We start from the raw sequence: 19,615 nt of genomic DNA, 5'->3' as shown, positions 1-19,615 counted from the left end.
AACAATAGAACCCACAACAAAAATCTGAATAGTTTGAGTACTTTAGCACAGGGCAATGTAATGTAGCAGCTAAAAATAAAAAACAGATGCCAATAAAACCAAGCACCTGCCTTGTTTCTGGTGTGGCTGCTGGTGGGGGCAAGGAAAGCAGAATTACTCTCCCAACAACAGCTCTTTCTTTTTTTCTAAATGCAGAATGCAAATCATACATGAAAAGTGGGTAACGTTACCTGAGAGTTTTGCAGTAAAGCTTATAGTGCTGTGTGAAATTCATCTGGTTTTGGTTTGCAAGGTTTGCAGACCTTTAACTTTCACTCTGAGTTTTGGGCTTGAGTGAACCCAAAAGCTGAAAGCAATATTCAGCCAAGCCAGATAAGTTTTACATGGTTTCACGTTAAAACCCTACAAAACACAGGCTTCAGCCACAATTTACACCTGGTACTATAAACTGAACGGATATGACCAAATATCCAGGAACCTAGTCTGTAATTTGAGTTTATAATAAAACTCCAAATCATTTGAGTTTCAGCTATTCTGAGCTTTCATTATGAAAGTTTTGCACTCATTTAGCAAGGTAAAAGATGATTGGTGTGATTTCTGTTAGGTAACACACCTAACGACATTTACAATAAAGGAAGATGAAGAAGCTAATGGTTATTCACTGCATAAAGTCAGACAACACAGAGAGAAAAAGTTTCTGGCTACTTAGGAGATGATCAAGTTCTTGATGAGGCATATAGACACAACCATGGATGAGACCTAGCATAAAGTGTGGAAACAGGTGCAGGCCCCAGAACTATTTGCATAACAAATACAACTTTTTTTTAAGGTTGTTTAGGTTTGGTTTTACTGCTTTTAGATACTACTTTTAAATTTTAGTACCAGACCCAAGTATTTAATAAGGATTAACTTTTACATAAATGAGCTGTCTTCAACAAAATGTTAATAGTCCTGGAGGCTGTGTTGGCAAGAAGCCAGTATCTCACACAGTGCTGGAAAACCATAGGGAAAAGACAAAAGCACATCATATTGCTCCAGTAAATTTCAAGACATAACAGGCATTCAGATTTGGTATTCTGCCATACTTCTAAGATATTAACAATAAAATTATTGGCTGTGTGAAGTAACACATTGCATATAGCCTTTTAAATCTCTTTAGGTACAGATATCTTATTTAGCTGGCATGTCTGCCAGAGACACAGTTGCATAATACAACATTTGCGAAATTGCTACTAATGTATGTTCTGATAGTATCCGTTTCTTATAGCAATAGTGTGAAGAAGGCCCATTTACAAATGAAATCTGTTGTTGGCACATCTGGTAAAAAAGCTTTCAGCTATAAAGTTAGCTAATTCAGACATCTAGTTTTCAGTTAGTTTTCTTGCTCCAGTAACACTCAATTTGCACATTGCAATATGTACATTAAACATTCTAAAAACAATTTAGAGGAAAATACTGATGTTGCTATTGTGCTTAAAGTTTGCTTTTCCAGACTAATATAAACTATATCACTTTAAAACATTAGCTGAAATTCTGCCCACAATCAGTTATGCGAGCCTACTGCAGTTACTGGGCTGATGGATCTGTAACTTAGGCCCAGAGCCCATATAAATATAATCATAACCATAAAAACCTGACTCCATATAGTTTGCAGTGTTGTTGTAGCCATATTGGTCCCTGGATATTAGAGGGACAAGGTGGATGAGGTAATATTCTTTTATTGGAACTTCTGTTGGTGAGAGAGACAAGCTTTCAAGCTACATGGATATCTTGTCTCTATCACCAACAGAAGTTGTTCCAGTAAAAGATATTATCTCATCCACCTTGTTTCCTTATAGGTCATTTGTATCCCAGTATTGTAACCTTTTGAGGGTCAAATTAATCCCTAGGGAAGAATTTAGCCCTTTATGTTCCCAGTACCGTCTCCTATTATTTTCGGGTTTTTTATTGTGGACCACAATGTCAGTAGGAAGATGTAGTGAATTCTGTTTACCAGCTGCTGTGCCAATGGAGATTAGGTATATTTATTTTTTGTTTTACTTTTAAATTGTATGATTAATGTGGGAAATTTGAAACTCTTTGGAATACAGATATGATCTAACCAATACAAGTTAGAGTAAATCCTTTGAGGTAGAAAATCTGACTGGAAGAAGATACCACAACAGCTTTACAAAATTTCAGGCAGGCAGAGCTATATTGTAAAGTGTTAATGGAATAGCATACCATTTTAAATATGAGGCACTGTAATAGTGACCAGTGAAGTAAAACATGCCCTCATTCCTTTCTGTCAAAAAAATCATATAAATCATGCCAGCAAATACTTCTGTAAAAATAAAATCCTCTTGTATTCTGCAATTCTGCTGCTGTAGGATTTGCTTCTAACACTATCCTTGCTACAGAGTTATACTCCAGAACCTACACTGTAAGATAACGTTTCAAAGATTAACTGAGTGTAAGATGATGCAGAATTGATTTTCTGGGTAAGCAGATAGCTTGACAAATAGCTCTGAGGGAGGTAAATATCCTCATTCATCTGTGGGTGTTAACTCTTAAACCTAACCATGTCTGTTTAAATGTCAGTATTTGTAACTATTTCAATACTAATCAGTTTAACAAAAAAAGTCCAGCTGATGTGCTTGTCCCACAATTCAGTAACACCTGGAGTTGCTGCAGAATTTCCTATTTACCACCAAGGACTGATGCAGAAACCAGAGGACCTTGACGTAGAATTTTTAGATCCAGTTTTGCACAGAATATACTCGAACTAATCTCTCCATATTAGTCATTATTATTTAGGACTGAATCCTGTAAATGCTGGTCACAGCTCAAGTAAAAGGGTTTAAAAACAAAAGAGTATATAAATTGTAGGGATAAAGGAATTCTGACCGCTAGCTTGTAGTATCAGTACACACACAGAGCAGAGCTTTGGAAGGAGTAGAGATTGTGGCTTCCTGCTTCCTCCTTAGCACTCTGTGTCATGATATATACCCAAAAGGTGCATATAATGTATCATTAGAAAACTAACAATTCACTGATCATTAATATTCCTGCGTGATGTATGTGTAACGCCAGAGGACCCCCAGCGTCAGTGGGCAGGATCGAAACTGAGATCTCTGAAGTTTAGTGTATGAGTCTCTACTGCATGAGCTAAAAGCCGCATGTATCTTAGCTAAAGCTGTAGCAAACTCATCAATCTTTAAGTGGTCTAGGCACCACTAGAGTTTGGACAGAGCACCACACCCAGCAGGCATGGGATACATATGGATGGTCAACCTACAAAGGATTATAACAGAGGTCGGCAACCTTTCAGAAGTGGTGTGCCGAGTGTTCATTTATTCACTCTAATTTAAGGTTTCATGTGCCAGTAATACATTTTAAGGTTTTTAGACGGTCTCTTTCTCTAAGTCTATAATATATAACTAAACTATTGTTGTATGTAAAGTAAATAAGGTTTTTAAAATGTTTAAGAAGTGTCATTTAAAATTAAATTAAAATGCAGAGCCCCCCAGACCGGTGGCCAGGACCCAGGCAGTGTGAGTGCCACTGAAAATCAGCTCGTGTGCCGCGTTTGGCATGTGTGCCATAGGTTGCCTACCCCTGGATTATAATATGTGCTGGAAATATGTCTAAAATGTGTTTAACCAGGCACATAAGGGGGAGTGGATAGATATTTTTTTCCAGACAAGGAAGGCAGTTCTGCCTGCTTGAATGTGTCTCCAGTGTAAATTGAGCAAATTGTGACCAAACAAAAGTCAGGTGAGCAAGTGGGGCAAAAGTGATCACTTAACAATCTGTGCAGAGGATGGAGATTGCATTCCCGAGAAGCCTTCCTGCCTCTTGTAAGTCCATGAACTTTGAGAGAGAGATTTTTTTCTCAGGTTTACTGGACTGTGTGGAGAGGGGCAGAGAAGCCCTAAGTTATCCTCCACCTGAGGAGACAGGGAAAACCAACTCCTTGGACTATGTGTGGACCTGACTAAGAGCTAATCAGTCATTGCTGGAAAAGGAAGATTGGTCAGGAAACTAAAACTGCAGCTTGTTGAGTTAGGTTTTAGCCATTAGAAAGCATATTTTCACTTTTATTGGTGACTGTTTCTGTCTTTATCCCTTCACTAAACCAACCCAACAAGCTGTTGTTTCTGTCTCTTTAAATAAGAAGCAAACTTAATATCTTCTGTGAATGTTCAATGATAGAGGCTGTGCTTTGCGGAGAGACATCTCTGAGGAACTTGGGAGATGGGAGTTTACCGATTATTACCTGCAAGGCATGGCTAAGACTGGCTGATTCTTGGGGTATGTCTACACTACGGGATTATTCCGATTTTCCAAAAACCGGTTTCTGTAAACAGATTGAATAAAGTCGAGGGCATGCGGCCACACTAAGCACATTAATTCGGCGGCGTGCATCCATGTACCGAAGCTAGCATCGACTTCTGGAGCACTGCACTGTGGGTAGCTATCCCATAGTTCCCGTAGTCTCCCCCGCCCATTGGAATTCTGGGTTGAGATCCCAATGCCTGATGGGGCCAAAAATTTGTCACGGGTGGTTATGGGTAAATGTCATAAGTCAATCCTTCCTCTGTGAAAGTAATGGCAGACAATCATTTCGCACCCTTTTCCCTGGATTGCCTGGGCAGACACCATAGAACGGCAACCATGGAGCCCGTTCAGCCTTTCTTCACTGTCACCGTATGTCTACTGGATGTTGCTAACAGACGCAGTACTGCACTGTTACACAGCAGCATCCACTTGCCTTTGCAAGTTAGCAAAGACGGTTACCAGTCATACTGTACCATCTGCTGCTGTCATGGGTGCTCCTGGCCGGCGTCGGTGAGGTCAATCGGGGGCGCCTGGACAAAAATGAGAATGACTCCCCAGGTCATTCTCTTCTTTAAGTTTTGTCTAATGGAGAGTCAGTCCTGCCTAGAATATCAGGCAAGCCTACTAAAGAACCAGAGAGGCAAACGGCCGCTCCGGGTCAGAGCCCCAGACATCCCGCAGAAATGATGAGCTGCATGCCATTCTAGGGGGTGCCCCTGCACCAACCCCACCCATTGCTTCCCTCCTCCCCCACCCCTCCTGGGCTACCGTGGCAGTTACCCCCCCATTTGTGTGATGAAGTAATAAAGAATGCAGGAATAAGAAACAACACTGACTTTATTACTCAGCCTATAGCTGAAAATGGGAATCTGTCACAAGCACTAGGATAGAAGCACAGGCAGGACTGAATCTCCATTTGTGGGTGGGCCTTTGGTTGACACTGGTAAAATACAAAATGTCCCAGGATATTGATACTGTTGGGGGACAGTTCTAAATGGCAGCTTAATTTTTTTATTTGCAGCAAAATGTAGAGATCTGAGTATCTGATTGTGAGCCCTGGTAGCAAGGGGTGGGCGTGACCGCGCAGTGCTGCTGACTGGGGAGAGCAGCCTGAGGCAGAAGCCTCCAGCTGCCATGATATTCCAGGCAGGACTGAATCGCCATTAGACAAAACTTAAAGAAGAGAATGACCTGGAGTCATTCCCATTTTTGCCCAGGCGCCCCCAGCCGACCTCACCGAGGCCAGCCAGGAGCACTCACGGGACGACGATGACGGATACCAATATCCGGATTTCAGTATCTCCTGTACGGTCCATGCTGGAGCTCTTTTTTGATTCTGGGACTGCATGGTCACCTGTGCTGATCAGCGCTCCACGCTGGGCAAACAGGAAATGAAATTCAAAAGTTCGCTTTTCCTGTCTACCTGGCCCGTGCATCCGACTCCAGATTGCTGTCCAGAGCGGTCACAGTGGTGCACTGTGGGATAGCTCCCGGAGGCCAATACCGTCGAATTGCGGCCACACTAACCCTAATTCAAAATGGCAATGCCAATTTCAGCGCTACTCCCCTCATCGTAGAGGAGTACAGATATTGCTATTAAGAGCCCTTTATATCAAAATAAAGGGCTTCGTTGTGTGGACGGGTGCAGGGTTAATTCGGTTTAACGCTGCTAAATTCGAGATAAACTCGTAATGTAGACCAGGCCTTGAGGAGTTTGCTGGTGAGGAAGACAGACTGGCGTGTCAGAGAGCTGACGCAGTCTAATACCCAGCAAAGCTCACCTCTGTACCTCAGCAAGAGTAACACAGTTGCTCACAGTTCTGGATGTCTAGACCAGCATGTCACACACTCCACGTGGGTTTTCATCCTTATGGTTCTGCATGTGTTCAGATCCGCTGGTTGCACACACCTGCCCTGTTACATTGTGCAGAGGCATTGTTGAACAGGTTCAGTCTGCAAAAGGTGTGGGCCTCTCTTTCACCAACTCTCCATTGTCTGGCCCAGCTACTAAAGGAGAAACACTACATGTCAGCTGCATTTTGGGGATTTACATGACTAGAGCCATGCGCAGAAAAAATTTGTATCTGCATCTGATCCACCATCTGAAAACATGGTCCGCAGGTATCTGCAGATTTACAAGGCTGTATACATGACCACTCAGGATCTGGCCCTTAAGAAATATGTACGTATACAGTAAATATTTAATTTTTGAAGTGGAAGGTATTTGCAAAGGAGTACAGTTGTACTTTGTCTAATACTATATGCTGGTGAAAAAAGGCAGCATGTGCATTTGTGTATATGTTAAAAAAAAAGATAGTTCTGCTACAAAATGCACTGTGGTCCATCATAATCCCCAGATTCAGCTCTGATTCTTTGGTCTGAGGGACAAAATTCCATAATGCTAATGAGAGAGAAAAATATGAACTCATTTACTAGGGCCCAGATCCTCAAAGGATTCAGATGCCTGACTCCAAAGGCCTGATCCTGGATCTCACATCATTGCAAACTGGTGCAGTAGCCTTATTAACTTCAGGGGAATCACTCCTGACTTGCAGCATAGATGAGATCAGAATCAGTCCCCAGAATCTGTAACCTAGCATGCTGATTCAGTATTGGAGAGGTAAACAGGAAGCATCTGTAGTCCTGAAAAATTTATAGTGCATTTGTTCAGCATTTTGTGAAATTAAACAAACAAAAAACTGTACATTAAAACGTCCCCCACTAAACTAGAACTCCCCTCCCCAAATGAGTAATGGAGAAACATCAATCACCCTATTAGTCATGAGAGGAGTCTCTCTGTAGATATGGAATGCTGACTTTTAAGAAATCTCCTGTCTGACACTTAAAGAAAAAAAGCTACAGTTTGCATTTTACTTCTCTGCTCACAGTTGCAGGGTTTAGCTACACTTGCAGATGTGCAGCGCTGGGAGTTAAAGCTGTCTTCGTACAGCTGTGTCGGGAAAGCGCTGGAGTGTGGCCACACTGACAGCTACCAGCGCTGCAGTGTGGCCACATTTGCAGCATTTGCAGTGGTGTTGGGAGTGGTGCATTATGGGCAGCTATCCCAGCGTTCAAGTGGCTGCAACGTGCTTTTCAAAAGAGGGGGGTGGGGTGGAGTGTGACAGGGAGTGTGGGGGAGAGAGAGAGAGTGGATTTTTGGAGCCGACACTGTGTCAGCTCCCTGCCTTGCAAATTCCTACCACTTCCCCCACACTCTTAAATGCAAATAGCCTTCAGACCAGATAAGCAGCTGCTCTGATGGACTCCCTTCCCCTCCCCCCCTCCTCCCCACCGTGCTGTTTCTCTCCTCAAGCAAACACTAGCTGTGGACATTCATCCCCCTGCCTGCCTCATTCACAGCACACAGTAGCTGTGTTTGTTTTTTAGATAAGCAGCTCCGGGAGCCCCGAGTTCACAACAAAACAAAGAGAGGCATCATAACAAAACAAAGAGAGTTCTTTAGTTAAAAGCCTTATGGGAAAATTCCGGAGGTCAGTTACAGCGTAGTAAGATTAATCACTGTTTACACTGGCACTCCAGCGCTGCAGCACCAGCGCTGCAATCGTTATTCCCCAGGCAGACGTGGAGTACAGCCAGCGCTGTAGCCAGGGAGATACAGCGCTGTATGTGCCTTGCAAGTGTGGACGGTGAGTGAGTTGCAGCGCTGTAAAGCCACCACCAGCGCTGCAACTCTCCAGTGTAGCCAAGCCCGCAGCCTAGTAATGCCTTACTTACTCCAGTGCTGCGGTATTGAGTTTATGAGAGACCTGACTACTTTAATCAGAGAGAAATCTTCATTAGCCATTTTTTTAAAGTGACTATCCAAGGCGCAGATGAGAAAAGTAATCTTGGCCACAGCTGCTGCCCAGTGTTAACAGTTCTCATGAATCTTGTGATAATTTGGTGGGTTTTTTTAAAAGCTCAAGTTCCTGGAGGCATGTGAGTACATGCAAATTTAAATTTTTATTTTTAAAGTAAGTTTCCACCCTTATGGTTGAGGAGAAAAATATGAAAGTATGACTCTAGTGTACCCTGAAGTTTCAAAAATCAGAAGGCAAAAATAAAACCCCCCCAAATGTATTTTTTAATCAGTCATGATTTTTTGCATCCTGACTCATGTTTTTTGAGCTTTTGGTGTTGGCAGTACTGATGATGTGCATGTAAGCTGCTGGGGCATGGGCAGTCTACCACATTGGACCCCACATAAGTGCAAGAACTCACATACTTTTAAAAAGTATTATTTTTTAACTTTTTATTTTACTTATTTTGTGAATAAATATAAAACAAACAAACAAAAACCCACAGCCTGTGACAGACACCTGGCATAGAAAATTTCACCCCAAATGGTGAAAATTAGGCAAAATTGTAAGCAAATGAACATTGGATCTTGTAATGGAAATTAACATTAAGTGTAGGTTACAGAGGCGTTAGATGCTTCCTAACAGTGTGTGTATGTGTATGGGGGCCCACTGGTGCCCAAACCGTGGCCCCACCTCACGACCCTGCCCCTTTTCCCTATCACTCGTCCTTACGGACGTTAAAAAGTGGTTGTGCCATGGCCCTCTCCCCCTTTTCCGGCGCCCGGATATAGTGAAGTTGGCAGCACAACCTAATTGTGTAGCGTATTTTACTGTTAGTCTGGATGGGTAACATTCATCCCAGTGCAGAGGCCCACACTGGACCTAAGGGTCAAATTTCACCCATTATGCCGAGTTCCATTAAAATAGTCAATGTATATGCCCTGTATTATGTATGTGTCATTATGTAGAAAAATAATGCAACCTTACTGCAAAATCAAAGCAAAGCTGCTACTGATAGAACGCATACTTACTCCAAAGAACCTTCCATGCATTGGTTTTATTATGTAAAATCCCTTTGAAAGCAGTGGTGAATTTGAGATGAAATTTGTTTTAATTAAAATACCTGGTGAAAAGTAAATATTTAATGTTAAAAGGATAATTCCATGTTAACAGTTTAATATTAAATGCACAGATGTTGATTATCAAAATGTAAATGGTTAGGCAATTTAAAAAACAAAACTTTCTTTCCCCCCGCTAATGACCATTGGCAGGGACACCATTGCACACTTTAAAGACTAACTCCTTCTATATTTTTATTTTTCAAACTTAAGCCACCTTCAATTGCGAAGTTGAGCAAGATAGTTTATGAAGCTGCAAGAACTCTCTTTTGGGACCTAGTGCCTTTCTGTTAAAAAAATAAGAGAGCTGAACTGATTAAAATAATTATGTAAAAAAAATCAATTTGGAATGAAATAGCACTAACTTTGATCTTAATGCAGTTTGAAGCAACAGAGACATGAAACCTGAAGTACTAGATCTATAATGTAAACGTAGACAGACTGATGTTCTTCAGCTATAACAAAGCTATCAGGCATTTCTATAATGGGAACATTTTTGTTCCCTGGGAATAGTAAAATGAAAAGCAAAATATTAATGATTTAACACGGATGAAGATGCCTTGGGTTTATCCTCTGATTCTTAGGTCTTGTTTTGCTGATCTAACAATTTAAATCTCATTTGTAATCAATTCCTGTAGAAATCTTGCCATCTTCTGCTCGCATACTGTATTCTTTGTAAGTAAAAGGAAGCAGAACCTGCAGCTGAATTTAGGCTTTAACTAGAAAGCCAGTGGGTGCATATTCTCTCTTTTGAGCATGCTGCTACACATAATTCCCATTAACTTTTATTACACACCTGCAGCAAAGGAAGAAAGTGGTAAAAAGAAACTCAAAAAATTGTTAGCACTGGGTCCAGCCAGAGGTCATGCCCTTAACAGCATACATAGGCTGCTGTCCAGGCAACAGTGGCCACCCACTGGCCAAAGGAATAGCTACTGGTCCTGTCTGCAGGCAACAGCAGAATGACTGGCTAATATAAATCAAGTTGTAACCATTGACAATTGATCTTTGCAGAGCAATATTAGCTGCATGAGGGGAGTCAGAAAAGCGGACCTAAAGAGTTGTGTGCACACCCCTATCTTGATATTCAAGTCTGTACCAGGGATTCAGAGGAGTCATCCGTGACACTTGGCAGACACCCACTGACCATGCCACTAAACACAAACAGCTAGCCAGAGGGTTGCAGTTGGTTCAGGAGGATGCTGTAGGCATCCATAACCCCCCTCCAAGAGGAGGTCTGCAGCAGATGCACTGCTGCAAAATAAGGTAGCACTTCACTGTAAAGATGCCCTTATCCAGGGGTGGGTCTGCTGCTATGAAGAACCACCAGCTAAACCCTCATTGTAGAAGGGGGATTAGCACCAGAGCTTCTGGAACTGCAGTATTAGCCTGGAGGCAGCCTACAGAGAGGAATTCTGTCCCTATGGAAGTCTTCAGCACATAGTTGTCTACTTGGGGCGGGTACTAGAAAAAGAATTTGTCCTCAGTTCTTTGTGATACTACATCTCAACAGCTGTGAGCATCAATCTTGTGAGAAAACAAATACCTTGGTTTCATCAAAGAAAAGATTGTCGGTTGGCAAAAAGAACAACTTCCAGTTGCGGTTTATTTCTAGCAATGCAAACAGGGCAATGTCTGAATAGAAAGGAATTTACTAGGGTAAATTTTGGCCTGTGAAAATGATTTGGTGCTAAAAATTCCTGAGATTCCAAAGCCCTGAAAGATAGGGGCAGGGAAGGGAGGGGGAAGTCAGTTCAAATAGGAAATAGCTGTACCCTTAATTACTGTAATGTTTCACTGGCTTTGTTTTCAGGTGGCACCAATATACAACATGTGCTGCACAGTATCAAAATGCTGTCTTCTGACAGTGCATGTGAGAGACACTGGTTCACTGTACCTCATATGAGCCATATGGCAGGTTCAGAGGTCAGTTTTGTTCCTTATTTGGTTTTAGAACCACCAGGTGAAAAAAATTTCAGACATGACTAATGCTGAGGCAGTCAGTGGCAACTTATACTAATTTATTAATTAAATTTTCAAATGGAATGGAATCCATTTAAACTGAAGCCATATTATAAACTTTTTGTGACCATGACATACAGTAGCTGAAGCAAAATAAATTCATCCTCTATAATCACATTAATGACTGCAGGAAGTGGTAGGAGAAATAGTAATTCTTCTGGATATTTTAGGAGAATTTATCTTTTGCAACACACACATATTGGAGGCATGTAAATAGAAGAAATTAAGTCATGACATTCTCAACCAGTGCAGATTCCCCAGAACTAACAGTGGAAGCTGTAGTGTAGACAAGGCTCAGGCAGTTTTACCATCCTGACATCTAACCTCGTTCAAAACTTATTCAACAGTGCAATGTTGCTTGTTGCTCCAGGCCAATGGGGGCTGCAGGAAGGGCGGCCAACACATTCCTCGGCCTGTGCCACTTCCCGCAGCCCCTATTGGTCTGGAGCGGTAAACTGCAGCCAGTGGGAGCCGCGATCGGCCGAACCTGTGGATGGGGCAGGTAAACAGACTGTCCCAGACTGCCAGGGGCTTTTCCTGAACAAGCGGTGGAGCAGCTTTGAGAAGCACTGTGTTAGAAGACATGCTGGAAAAAATGCCACCAATATGACTGCTTCCACCAGTTATGGTAGGCATTGCCAAGTGATGCTGTTTTACAGTCTTCAAAGTTGTTCTTCTCAGTGAACAAATGTTCAGTTGTGAGAAGACTTGTTGTGTTTTTAGTTCTGCAAGACCAGCAAGGGGGTAATTTGCTGTCTGCCTTGATCTCTGATTAGAGTAAATTATTGAGGCAAAGTTTCTCTCTGGCAACCAGTTAGTGGTGTTGGGCTGAGGTTTTGGAAAGAAGGAATTGTCTGGATGCTGTTTCATAGAATATCAGGGTTGGAAGGGACCTCAGTAGGTCATCTAGTCCAACCTCCTACTCAAAGCAGGACTAATCACCAGACAGATTTTTGCCCTTGATGGCCCCCTCAAGGATTGAACTCATAACCCTGGGCTTAACAGGCCAATGCACAAACCACTGAGCTATCCCTCCTCCCACCAGTATGCTACTACAGCTGTATAGGTGTAAATAAAGTTACACTTAAGGCCTTGTCTTCACTGCTAAAAGAGGTGTGTTCTTTACTTCAGGGTAACTAATGCACAGAAAAGCTCATGAACTATCAGAGGTAAAAACACAGTGAAGACCATTCCCGAGTTGTTTGTAATAGAATACTGAATAGAAGATAAAGGAAAACAAGAAAATTGCAGGCATGAATGGGCAGAGAAAGCCCTCAGATTCTACCAGCTGAGCCAGTGTGACAGGGAAGTCCTGCTTTGAAAAATGAGTATGCACTAAGCCTGCCATAGAAGAAGAGGAGGAAGGAAAGTACACAGACTTTGACAATTTAAAACATAGGGACTGCCTCTAAGCATATGCTTCTTAGACTTCTGGGCTTACTAATGGCAGCATTTTAAGTGGCCTAGGCCTGGCTTTGAAGGTAACACCTCACTGGATGCAGGGAAATACCTCTGCGGCTGGACAAATGTAATGTTGTGTCAGCCAATAATAGTTCATGGATTTATTAGGCCTGGTTGAAAATAAATTATATTTTGATGATCAGATTTAGGGATTTTAAAAAATAGATCCCTTAAAATGAATAGTCTGATTCACCCACACCCTAGCTGGGGCTCCCCTTCCTTTACAACTTGCAGGCCGCTTTTGCCTGCAGAACTGCAGTAGCTTATCTCTGACCCACAGCACATACAACCTTTTGCAATGCAGCATTATGGTTGAATTTTTAATTACTCCAGTCAAGAAATGTGTGTGTGTGTTACAGTAGAGTCCTTTCACTACATGATCACCCAACACTGGACAAAATGACACACTGTTCAGCAAATAATGCACTATTTAATGGAAAATATCTGCACTTTCTTGGTAAACATAGACTCACCTATACTGCATATATGCTAAATTAATTTTAATACTGTGCCCCTGATTACACTGTAGATATATGGAATTATGCGCTGGTGAGTTATGTTTAAAATATATCCTTTTACTACTACATATATCTATTCAACAATACAAAACATGTATTTGTACAGTTGTAAAATTATTTTGTAAGGCATATATACCAGAGGTCAGAGAAAGGTCATAGTGTGTAGATAAGGTATTTCTATAGCAATACAGCAAAAGAGGATGAGGAACTTTGTGTTGTTTTTTCCTGTATGTTCATAACTTGTACAATGTGTAGCTACACGTATACTGTACAGAGACAGCCAAATTGATCCTTGGTGTAAATGGTGCCACTTAACTGAAAACAGTGGAGCTGTATCTGCATATACCAGGATTGAATTTTGCCTAAGCCTGTCCCACTGAAGTCAATGGGAGTTTTGCCATCAATAGATTTCGTTGGGAGCAGGATCCAGCCCATAATGCATTATAGAGGCACCAAAGTACCCCTGTTGTCAAGCTGAAATTAAAACGTCAAGTATATTAAATTCTCACAGTATTGCACTCCTTTGAGAAGAGTGTTCTTTGGAAACTTTCTAAATAGTCTTTGCTAAAATAAATAAATAAATATTCCAAACAATACAATACGTAATCCCCAGTCACCAGGCAGAAACAGTGATGTAGCCATTTATTTTGGCTTTTACATACATTTTTTCATGTTGGTAACATTTTATTTATTTATTTTACCTTATAAGAATACCTGCTGTTTTTGGTATTGTTCCCTGACTCACTAAAGTGTGGTGTAAGATATGCAGTCTATGGATGCCTCACACTCATAACCAAGACTGGGGAAACAACCTTCACTAAGTAGAAGTGCTGTTGAAAATAGCAGTTGCCTCAATGCAAGAAGATAACGTTATCCATCACAGAAATTTCCTTTTTTCTATTTTCCATCCCTATTTGTGATTTTTAGGGTGTGAGTTTTCTGGCTTCCTTTTTCTTATTTTGTTCTTCAATGCATTTATGGTGTTTTTATTTTCCTTCTTGGTTCAAGCTGCCTGTCCCACAACTAAAAATTGAATACCTTTTCTTTGTCATTTCCTCAGATCTTCAGCACTGCTTTTTGTCTTCCTTTCTTAATGTTTCCCTCATGTTTAATTTAAAGCATTTGCCTTTTATCTTGGTCAGTCTCTTTAGCTACTTTTGCTCTCTTTCCTTTCATTTCCTCTTTCGAATATTCTCTTACTGTTGCAGCAATATTCCTATTTTTCTTCTTAACCTACATATATAGCAGCTGTTTTAAGCACTTTTCTCTCTTCTTGTTGTTCCTTTCCGATTTTTGATCACCACAACCTGGGATTGAAATTCACATTAAAGTTTCCAGAGTATTTTTCTACTGATAACATATCTTTTCATGCTGGCAAAATATGTGAAAGACTACCATAAATGGATTGTATATTATAAGTATTTTGATAGCTGATGTCACTGCTGAGTAGCTGTGTGCTTATTTTGGTCTCAAGATAATTCTTTAGATTAAAAAAAGAGGGAAAAAATGTCTGGAGCACACAAATAAGGTTAGATCTTTTTAAAAAAGGATGGAAAAAATGAGTACAACCCATGTTTATAAATAAATGGATTCATTGCTTAGCATGCAGAGATGCTTTAAAATGAGGATTTCACAGAGAGTGGTTCTAAATAAAGACTGGGTTGAAGGGAGCCCTGATAACCAAAACTCCTTTTGGTTTAAGTTTTGGGGCTAATTACCTTAATTGTGGCCTAACTATGGGAAAGTAGATAAAAGTTGAGGCATCTTTTGGGATCGCTGTGTTTTCTATCCCTCTTTCCCTCTCGGAAGCACACTGTAAAAGACCTTATATATGACATGGGAAAAAATGAGATGCATGATTCCCTACTGGTGTAGCTCCGATGGGTTAGCCGTGGTGGAAACTGTAGTGTAGATGGGGTGCAGGCGGTTTTACCATGCGGTGTTACCATGGCAGCTGTAAGCTCATATTTCTGATCTGGTTGGGAGGAGAACACAGATGCTGCGCCTGCAAGTATTTGTTATGACTAGAAAAAAAAAAGTTGAGTCACACCTTTAACTGCGGAAAGTAAGTATCTTGTGCCCTCTTGGGAGCTGTGAATCACCTTTTGCGGGAGAGAAGGTTGCCATGATCTGGAGCTGCACTGATGGTGAATTACAGGTACATTTCTTTCATTGTAGATGCAGCCAAAGGCTCTGGTGACCATCCTTCTGGCAAAAGATCTTACAAATTCTGCTCATTCAGATGGCTAGAGAGGGTTGCTGCAGGGAGATATTAGGCATGCCTAGCCCTTCCTCAGGGACTGAGTGTGAAGTCTTTTCAGATTTCTTGTTTTAAGTGTTATATTTTTAGACAAAGCACTTTAAAATGGTCAGAACTACAAAATATTTGCTTTCCTCAGTTAAAGAAAACCCTGTTGTGTGTCCCAGCATGACCCAACCTTTTTATAGCTACATCAAATAGTTGGATGTTGTCATTTCTTGTTCTTTTTCACAATAAGGACAGAAATAAAAACACAGACAGTTGCCATTGTAACACAAGGTGGAGTCTGACATCCAAACTTCTGTAAATAAAAATCCAGCTGCAGCATTTGATCCATCTGCTTACGTTCTGAAGAAAACAAACAATTATGATGTGCTTGTAACCCATAATTTGTGGAATTATGTAAGCAGGGAATTTATCTTATGTATTCAGCAATTATGCTGTACAAGTGAGAACAGTTATAAAATTTTGGGCTTCAGTGCTTTACTATCTTTGCCACCCTTCTGTCTTCTTCAAGATTCAGATAGCCTTATCTGTTTGTTTTAATTAACAGTTGACTTGTACTATTAGAAGATAGTTACAAAAAGGGAGATTCACCACTGGGTACATGGACTAGTCCAAAGTGTCTGTAGAATGATCTTCTTGTCTGTTGTTAGGGTAACCAGATGTCCTGATTTTATAGGGACAGTCCCGATTTTTCTTATATAGGCTCCTATTACCCCCCACCCCATCCTGATTTTTCACACTTGCTGTCTGGTCACCCTACCTGTTGCTGATTCTTGAGAGATCAGAAAAATGGAAAGTGCATCTTAATCTTAATGTCTAGCGTGTTTACAGTTTTTTGATTGTGTCAGAGCATTTATAACAGAGGAATAACTATAACTATAATCATGTGAAGAATGTGCTAGCTAGTGCATTGGCATTCCTAAAGTGTGGTAGCTCTAACAGCAGAACATTAGCGCACAGGAAGTCATTATATGACCCCCAAATAGTCTTGTCAGAATTCAAAGTGGGTCTGATCATAAGCATGGAACAGCAACAAAATGAAAAACAAAAGCTGACAACAATGCACTACACACCTTTATTCCTGTTTCCTTGCCCCGCCTCAGTTCCTAAGGCTATGTCTACACTACACAGCTTTTAGCGACATGGCTAGGGCCGTAGCAACAAAGAACGTGGCCCCCTCCGAACATATGTCCGGGGCCCCTTACAATGCAGAAACTGGAATACGGTATTTATTTTATACAATATACAGGGTTCATATTATGTATACATAGGCCTACAGTGTACATGTATTCCGTATTTACGCAAAGCGCTTCTTTCGAGCCTTGTTCTCCGCAAATTGGTTAATCAATGCGTCATAGTCCAGAGATCTGGCAATATTGTTTTCGAATGAGATAACTGCAAGCGCAGAAAGCCTGTCATCTGTCATGGTTGAGCGCAGGATATTCTTGATCAGTTTCATTCTGCTGAAGCTCCTTTCAGCACCGGCGACAGTAACTGGTGTGGTCAGAAGAATTCTGATGCAAATGCAAAGATTCGGATATATCTCCTGAAGGCTGTTCTTGTATATGTACGTTAAAAAATTGTTTGCCGTGACAAGTCCTCTCTCTTTCTCGATGACATAAATAAAACGATTCAATTCCATTATGAGTTCGTTGGCATCAATGTCTCCCATTTTTCTTTCAAAATTTTTGCTGTGATTCTCCAGTTCATTTTCTCTGTGACACTGCTTCAGGCTGTTAGCGTTGTACAGAAATCCAAACAACTTATACCACTCCACGAGTTGGTCAAATCACGACGAAACAGAAGATATGGCCTGATCAGTGAGAACAAGAAAGAACTGTGATTTGAATTTTTCTTCGGCAGAAAGACGACTCGAATCATCAGCACATTTGTAATCAAACCTGGTTTCTGGAAACAACTGCTCAATACCCATATGCTCTGCTATTTCATGTGCATTTGTGACCACAGAGTTATATCCTGTATTTCGATAGTCTTCCAAAAACTTCATTGTAGTACCGACTTCTGCCTGCAGTACGTCAATTGACACATCTGGTGACTGAATTAATTTGCTGGTTTTATTGACGTGAAATAGTATATTGTACCATGTGTACACAATCAGAACAAAAGGCCACGTAGTAACATGGTCTAAAAGCGCACTGGCTTCTGTTGCTGTATTGCCATCTTTCTTTTCAAGCGCATATTCTCGCAAAGATGACAAACCAACAAACACTTCACGAATATTGTCACCATCTTCACCATTGCATTCAACAAAGCGTAACACCACAGACATCTGTTCTTCATGTGACACGTCGGGAGTACAGTCCAAAATAAATGAATAATATTTTGCTTTTTTAAGCTGCGCTATGTTGGCCTCTTGAATGTTACTGGCAACAAGTTGAATCAGCTCGTTTTGGATCTGTGGACTGAGGTACTGAACATGTGTCTCTGCCTTCTTAATCCTCTGTAAAAGTTCGCTGAGGACAGTATCATACTTTGCAAGCAATTCAAACAGTCCCAAAAAGTTGCCATTCGAAGGATCGCCGAGGGATGTCCGGTGCCAAGAGGCTGGGGGAGGGGTTACAGTGTAGGTCACTAGAGGAGATTTGCTCATTCGGAACCACAGCGACCGTGGCTGGGACCAGCCCAGAGCCTGGCTCCTGAGGCCCCTGGCTCTGCGCTGGTAACACTGCGCGACCCCAGCTCCGGCCTGGGGCGAGGGCGAGCCAAGGGGTCCGTTTTCTGTCCGTGGGCAAACAGCTGCCAGGGGCTCCCGGCCGCGAGCGGGGGCTGGGGAGAGGCTGAGGCTCTCTCGCTCCCCCAGGTGTTCTCCGCTATCTCCGCGGCTGGCCACGCAGCGCTCTGTCCGGCGCAGCAGGGCCCTGCGTGCCAAGCCGCGACCCGCTTTACTTACAATCAGGGGCGGCTCTAGGATTTCTCTTAGACATCACAAAGCACGCTTCTGCGTTGGAAACGATAAAAAATTAAACAACTAAATTAATAACATTTATCCGCCAACCGCCATTATGAATGCAAATACACATTCTTTGAATGGGTCCAACTAAAATTTGAAACTGACCGACAGACAACTGACGTAGCCAATAGCATTATGATGTATCATAATGACTTCACGGTTTTGTCAGTAAAACCGACATGGATTGTGCAATAGCGTCAATAAATGTCACTTACCTAGTTATACCTTACATTTTTTTGGCCACTTTTAGGGGCCCCCTTCCTTGCGGGGCCCCCTCCGGTCGGAGGGTACGGAGAGCGCTCGCTACACCTCTGGACATGGCTGTGTCTCCATAGGCCATGCTGCTAAAAGTTGGCAAGTTTAGCCGCTGTTTATTAGCTCTCCTGCTGACAAAAAACTTCTACTCCCAATGAGCGGCATTTGCGGTGTCGGCAGCGCTCCTGACGACAACGTGCTGATCACACTGGCACTTGTCGCAGCAAAACTTTTGTCTTTCAGGGTTTTTTTTTTTTAAACACCTCAGAAAGACAAAAGTTTTGTCGTTCAATTGCCAGTGCAGACATAGCCTAAATCTACTCCAAACATTGGTTTTAGAGCAGTGGTTCCCAAAGGGCAACCGCTTGTTCAGGGAAAGTCCCTGGCGGGCCGGGCCGGTTTGTTTACCTGCCGTGTCCGCAGGTTCGGCCGATTGCGGCTCCCACTGGCCGCGGTTTGCCGCTCCAGGCCAATGGGGGCTGCAGGAAGGGCGGCCAGCACATCCCTCGGCCCGTGCCGCTTCCTGCAGCCCCCACTGATCTGGAGCGGTGAATGCCAGGGGCTTTCCATGAACAAGTGGCAGCCCTAGTTTGAGAACCACTGTTTTAGAGAACATCAACCAAGTTGCTGAGGTACCCCTGGCATCCTGACCCTCTGGGGCTCTCTTCCAGCCTGTGTTTTTGAGAACTCAGTGCAGGCTGAGGTTCGTTTAAATCTGCCAAGCTCCTCTTTTTACAGCTACTTAGGCTTTGTCTTCACTGACAATGTTATCTCGCTGTAAAATCCTAAGGCTGTGGCTACACTTAGCGCTTTGAAGCGCTAAGTGTAGTCAAAGCGCCAGCGCTGGGAGAGAGCTCTCCCAGTGCTGTCCGTACTCCACCTCC

The 19,615-nt window shown here is 42.1% G+C and overlaps 1 protein-coding gene across 1 annotated transcript in view; it reads left to right on the top strand.

The window, feature by feature from the left end:
* The first annotated feature begins 5,589 nt into the window (after window positions 1-5,589).
* The window catches only part of MYO1E (myosin IE), a 104,534-nt gene continuing 90,508 nt past the window's right edge, over window positions 5,590-19,615 (top strand). Inside the window, exon 1 of the mRNA XM_044979809.1 lies at window positions 5,590-5,625. Within this exon, the coding sequence (XP_044835744.1) occupies window positions 5,590-5,625 (36 nt within the window). The remainder of the gene's footprint in view (window positions 5,626-19,615) is intronic.

The sequence above is a fragment of the Mauremys mutica genome, chromosome 11 (assembly GCF_020497125.1).
Source record: "Mauremys mutica isolate MM-2020 ecotype Southern chromosome 11, ASM2049712v1, whole genome shotgun sequence".
Classification (NCBI taxonomy): Eukaryota; Metazoa; Chordata; order Testudines; family Geoemydidae; genus Mauremys; species Mauremys mutica.
The sequence above is the reverse complement of the archived record's forward strand: the minus strand, read 5'-3'. Positions and strand labels throughout refer to the sequence as shown.